Source organism: Diaphorina citri, unplaced genomic scaffold (genome assembly GCF_000475195.1).
Source record: "Diaphorina citri unplaced genomic scaffold, Diaci psyllid genome assembly version 1.1 scaffold380, whole genome shotgun sequence".
Lineage (NCBI taxonomy): Eukaryota > Metazoa > Arthropoda > Insecta > Hemiptera > Psyllidae > Diaphorina > Diaphorina citri.
Window position 1 is genome coordinate 2,744 of NW_007377815.1, and position 6,015 is coordinate 8,758.

The 6,015-nt window shown below is 41.3% G+C and overlaps 2 protein-coding genes across 3 annotated transcripts in view; one reads left to right on the plus strand and one right to left on the minus strand.

The window, feature by feature from the left end:
• Positions 1 to 2,424: 2,424 nt before the first annotated feature.
• The window catches only part of LOC103508249 (iron-sulfur cluster co-chaperone protein HscB, mitochondrial-like), a 49,783-nt gene continuing 46,192 nt past the window's right edge, over positions 2,425 to 6,015 (plus strand). The window contains exon 1 of one of the 2 annotated variants that reach the window (XM_017443676.2): positions 2,425 to 2,465. The gene's annotated coding sequence lies outside the window, so the exon portion shown is untranslated. The remainder of the gene's footprint in view (positions 2,466 to 6,015) is intronic. The other variant, XM_017443675.2, reaches the window with a different exon arrangement.
• The window catches only part of LOC113467007 (proline-rich receptor-like protein kinase PERK2), a 4,163-nt gene continuing 3,554 nt past the window's right edge, over positions 5,407 to 6,015 (minus strand). Inside the window, exon 2 of the mRNA XM_026822893.1 lies at positions 5,407 to 6,005. Coding sequence (XP_026678694.1) covers positions 5,628 to 5,909 — 282 coding nt within the window. The 5' untranslated portion in view covers positions 5,910 to 6,005 and the 3' untranslated portion in view covers positions 5,407 to 5,627. The remainder of the gene's footprint in view (positions 6,006 to 6,015) is intronic.

Below are 6,015 nucleotides of genomic sequence, written 5' to 3' on the forward strand. Positions count from 1 at the left end.
TTTAGATTTCTTTCCACTGTATAACTGCTAAGGTTTTTTAGTGACTGGGGTTTTACTCTCCATTCGTCAACAAGCTACCCGCCTACCCATATTAACCTCACTGAGTGTGAGTGGGGCAGGTCCGAGAAGGAACTTCGTCTGTTTAGGATAAAGTTCGCCCCGAGTGGAGATCGAACCCCCGAAAGCTAACCTATATTCAGCGACAAGCTAACACCCGCCTCTTCTACCTCACCTAGTATGAGTGGGGTTGGGAAAAGCCAGCAGCATGCGATTCCCCAGAAAGTCGCCCATCGCGATACCAACCACGCCCAACGTTGCTTCAATGATCCATTGGGGACTGGTGCATTTGACATGCTATCGCTACTGGAGCTGGCTTCTCATTAAAAGTGAATCGGATTTTTTAAATGTGTTAAGTTCTTAATGTTTGTCACACATATCGTCTCCCATTGACGCCACTACACTTTTTACGAATCCAATGGAGACGACGCGCTTCCTTGACTTGAAAACGGCAGAGGAAGTGGATGAACGATGCTACTCGTAAAACATCAACAATAACATCAACTAGATAAATTTAATGACTTGACTTGGACTCGAACCACCAACCTCCAGATCCAAAGTCCAACGCGTTAACCACTGCACCACCGCTGTTTGTTACTAAAAGTGAATTGGTTTAAAAAAAACTTTTTACACAAATGTGTAGCCAGTGGCACGTCACATCCAGGCAATTTCTACACCATTGATTCCGGTTAACCAACCAGAAATCAAAAGTGGAACTAACCAGAAAAGTTTAACCAAGTACCGATAACCGATAACTTTTGTACTAATGGATCTACTGACTAAGGTTAATGAGGTATAGAAAGTGTTCATAATATCCGTATGGAGGAATTAGAAAGGCCAGCCACTCACCATCAGGTAGACCTGACAGGTACAGCTGAAAAGGCCCCCCTATCAGGTCTAACTGATAGTGTGTGTGCTAATGTGCTCATCAGCTAGACCTGACAGACGGATCTTTTCAGCCGTACCTGTCAGGTCTACCTGATAGTGTAACATCTAGTCAAATAAGAACAAACTTCTATAAATGGATAACATACTGGAGAAAACTGTATTCAAATATATTCACAAAATCTCGAATGAATAAACATGAAATTTGAAAACAACAACAGAAGTTTTTCACAATCAAAATAATAAGTACCCTGGCAACGGTTACCAAGACAACCAATAAATATCTACTTGACCACTACTCCAATGAAAAGTGAATGGTCAATTTTCCATTGGTCAGTTTCCCCAAAGGAAAATACATATCTACTTGACCACTACACCTTCAAGGCAGGTTATCTGATCCTGATGATTCATATCACAAGCTATCTTAAGAACTTGACAAAGAATATTGTAGTCACCAGTTAAATTGATTGATTTCAGGGCGAAGAGACCTCTATTACAGTACCCATGTTATAGATTTAGTTTTAGTTTAGATTAGTACCTACGTAGCCTTAACATTGTACCACATACAATTGTATATTTGTACAATTTATAAACACTTGTAAACCAATCTGGCAGTATAAACAAGATACAAGGGCCGTTTGATAAGTCTGGAGACTTGGTTACTTATCTACTAGTTTTGGTATAAAGCCCAACTTTATAATGTCCTCACACTATCAATACTCTTGTCAATACTGTAAAAATATTGATTATCTTTGATTGACAGCTGTCGATTGATGACTGCTACTTTGTATCGTCAGCGAAGAGTCACTTTACTAGTGGTTCAGTGAACTGTAGATTGTAGAACTCACTCAAAAAAGATCCCTTTACGGGGCCTCCATAAACCCCATCGGGTCCAAAATTTATTGAGCACCTTTTGGTGTTGAACATTTTTGTCAAATTTCATCAAAATCAGACAAATCGTTCCGGAGTTATGGTGATACAAACATACCAAATTCAAAATTGTCTATTTAATTTTTTTTACTCGGATCAATAATTTATTTTACTTTTTTAATAGTGAGCTCAATAATTTATTATTTATATAATTATTTTTAAGAAGTAGGTATTATGTAGGTTTTTATTAATTTTCTGGCCAATAAATTGTGAAGTTGCCTATTTATCTTATTTTTCAGTGCCGGGGTTTGATCGGTTGATCAGGGTTCCCTTAATTGTCTGCGTAAATCTTGAATCCAACGCAGTGCGTTTCTGATAGGCACTTTATAATCTTACATTTTGCAAAATTTTGACAATACACCAACTAAATCTTATCTTATACTAGCTGAATTCCGTCGCTTCGCTCCGGAATCCCGCTAGTTCATCCCGAGGCATGGCCAAACTTGTGGAAAAGGAAAATTTTGACAATACACCAACTAAATATTATAATGGTTATATTAAGACAACTTGTAAGCGCTTGGTCGCGGCTTTGGTTCGTTCTCGGAACGGCTGGCTTTCACCTATCCTGTCCTCCTCTCTTCGATTTCGGGACGGTAAGACCAATTTTGTTACACTTTCCCCTATCAATCCTCTTATTACTTTCTTTTTTTCCAAGTTTTCAAAGGGGTTTCTTCTCTAATATTACGTCAGAACTCGGAACTTCTGCGAAGTGCAAAATTCAAAGTGTGAAAGTTTCTATTAAATGTTCAGACACCACTGAATTTCAACGAGATATAATAAATAATGTAAATTTTAATCAATTTATTCCAAACAGGCAAATCTGAGAGGAATCCGATTACGATTAATCCTACCAGTTGTAAATCCGATGTATGTAACTTATAGTAAATCCGTTCGTAAATAACTTATAGTTTGTAAATAACTTATAGGACAATCAGGGCTGTTGGCAACCTAACCGTGCCCTAGGGCTAATTCCAATAATGACCCCTTCCTCACAACAGTTTTTTAACATGCTGCTAGCCTAGTTAGCTTGGAGGGTAGCTCGTCTGCCTTTTTAGCGCTAGGTTACGGATTCGATTCCCGCCCGGGGCAGATTTTATCCAGAACAGATAAGATTCGTTTTCGGAGCGGCTGGCTTTCTCCTATCCCGTCTTCTTTCTCTTCGGGACGATAAGACATTAGCAGTTACAGTTCCCTCTATCAAACCTCTTAAAAAGATTAAAAAAAAACCTGCTGGCTCAGGACCCCTTGAAGAGCCCGGACCAGGGGCATAGGGGCCGAATGAACCCCCTGTTGATCAGCCCTGAGGGCAATCATAATATTATGCATCACTTGGTGGTGACATAGGCACTAAGTAGTTAACCAACACTAGGCCAGGAGACTTGGGTGGTTGCTACCAATGCTACCAGCATTCTTGTGTCCCACTATGCCGTGTGTAGGAATACCAGAATCCTTCTAGGTTATTACGGTTTAGATTTCTTTCCACAGTATAACTGCTAAGGTTTTTTAGTGACTGGAGTTTTCCTCTCCATTCGGCAACAGCTACTCGCCTCCTCACATTAACCTCACTGTGTGTGAGTGGGGCAGGTCCGTGAAGGAACTTCGTCTGTTTAGGATAAAGTTCGGCCCAAGTGGAGATCGAACCCCCGAAAGCTAACCTATATTCAGCGACAAGCTAATACCCCATAAGAAATACACAGAGTGCAGAGACTGCGGGAGAGAAATGTTCCGCTCTCGACCAACATTTTGAGTTTCGTTTATGTTTTTAGTTTGATAACTATGCAGCTAATAGGGAGCGCGCAGCGCGAACTTTTATTATTTTCCACAAGTTCGGCCATGCCTTTTCCACAAGTTTGGCCATGCCTCGGGATAAACTAGCGGGATTCCGGAGCGAAGCGACGGAATTCAGCTAGTATTATATATATAAAGACAACTTGCAAGCGCTTGGTCGCGGCTTTGGTTTGTTCTCGGAACGGCTGGCTTTCACCTATCCTGTCCTCCTCTCTTCGATTTCGGGACGGTAAGACCAATTTTGTTACACTTTCCCCTATCAATCCTCTTATTTTTTCCAAGTTTTCAAAGGGTTTTCTTCTCTAATATTACGTCAGAACTCGGAACTTCTGCGAAGTGCAAAATTCAAAGTGTGAAAGTTTCTATTAAATGTTCAGACACCACTGAATTTCAACGAGATATAATAAATAATGTAAATTTTAATCAATTTATTCCAAACAGGCAAATCTGAGAGGAATCCGATTACGATTAATCCTACCAGTTGTAAATCCGATGTATGTAACTTATAGTAAATCCGTTCGTAAATAACTTATAGTTTGTAAATAACTTATAGGACAATCAGGGCTGTTGGCAACCTAACCGTGCCCTAGGGCTAATTCCAATAATGACCCCTTCCTCACAACAGTTTTTTAACATGCTGCTAGCCTAGTTAGCTTGGAGGGTAGCTCGTCTGCCTTTTTAGCGCTAGGTTACGGATTCGATTCCCGCCCGGGGCAGATTTTATCCAGAACAGATAAGATTCGTTTTCGGAGCGGCTGGCTTTCTCCTATCCCGTCTTCTTTCTCTTCGGGACGATAAGACATTAGCAGTTACAGTTCCCTCTATCAAACCTCTTAAAAAGATTAAAAAAAAACCTGCTGGCTCAGGACCCCTTGAAGAGCCCGGACCAGGGGCATAGGGGCCGAATGAACCCCCTGTTGATCAGCCCTGAGGGCAATCATAATATTATGCATCACTTGGTGGTGACATAGGCACTAAGTAGTTAACCAACACTAGGCCAGGAGACTTGGGTGGTTGCTACCAATGCTACCAGCATTCTTGTGTCCCACTATGCCGTGTGTAGGAATACCAGAATCCTTCTAGGTTATTACGGTTTAGATTTCTTTCCACAGTATAACTGCTAAGGTTTTTTAGTGACTGGAGTTTTCCTCTCCATTCGGCAACAGCTACTCGCCTCCTCACATTAACCTCACTGTGTGTGAGTGGGGCAGGTCCGTGAAGGAACTTCGTCTGTTTAGGATAAAGTTCGGCCCAAGTGGAGATCGAACCCCCGAAAGCTAACCTATATTCAGCGACAAGCTAATACCCGCCTCTTCTACCTCACCTAGTATGACGCGACGCGCTTCCTTGACTTGAAAACGGCAGAGGAAGTGGATGAACGATGCTAAAACAACAACAATAACCACCAACCTCGGTGGTGGGCGTGGGTTCAATCCCGGCCGAGGTATGGAATTGTATCCTCAATATAATTTGAGAATTTGACCACAATAATAGTAGTAGCCCACTGCTGGAGTAAAGGGACTTTTCAGTCCTGCGAGCAGTATACAGCACTATTAAATAAAGATGATTTCTAATTAATAAAAAAGTTGGAAGTACTAAATAAGCTTGCATACTTGAATTTCCTATAGGTAGGTAGATAGGTACCTACATAGGCAGGTACCTACATATGTAGGTACCTACATAGGTCTGGTATGAGTGGGGTTGGGAAAAGCCAGTAGCACACGATTTCCCAGATGGTCACTTTTATGGATTTATATGTGTGTATTGAAATGAAAAGACGAGTGGTAAGTTGAACATGAAAAGCTATGTGAGAAAGAGAACATTTTATATTGAGTCGAAAAATGCAATTGAAAAACTGGACAGACTGGACTGGGAAAATCTAACAATATCGATTGAGATATTGAATTGGTTGTCATGGATACAACAATCTCCCCTCCTAATATGGAACCACACATGTCACATGAGCTCTAATGCATGACATAATCTCCATATCGCACTGGAGGGCGGCGATTCCGTACAGGACGACCAGATGCAGGCGGTGTATCATGAGCGGCAGGTAACTCGACTACAGCTGGGGGATCTGGTTGTCTAACAGATGATTGTGGAGGTGGAACTGGTAACTCCAACTGTGGAATACGAGGTACATTGAACAACTGAGGTGGTTTGAATGTAACAGTTTTCTTCTTCGGCACTAGAGTAGGACGTAGCTGGTTGATATGGTGTTTTATTGTCCTTCCAGTGTCGAGCATTACCAAGTAATGGCGAGTACCTAGACATTTGGTTACAGTACCAAATTCCCATGTGTACTTATTATGGAGAAAAAGTCTCACTTGGACTCTCTCCCCCTCTTGTAAT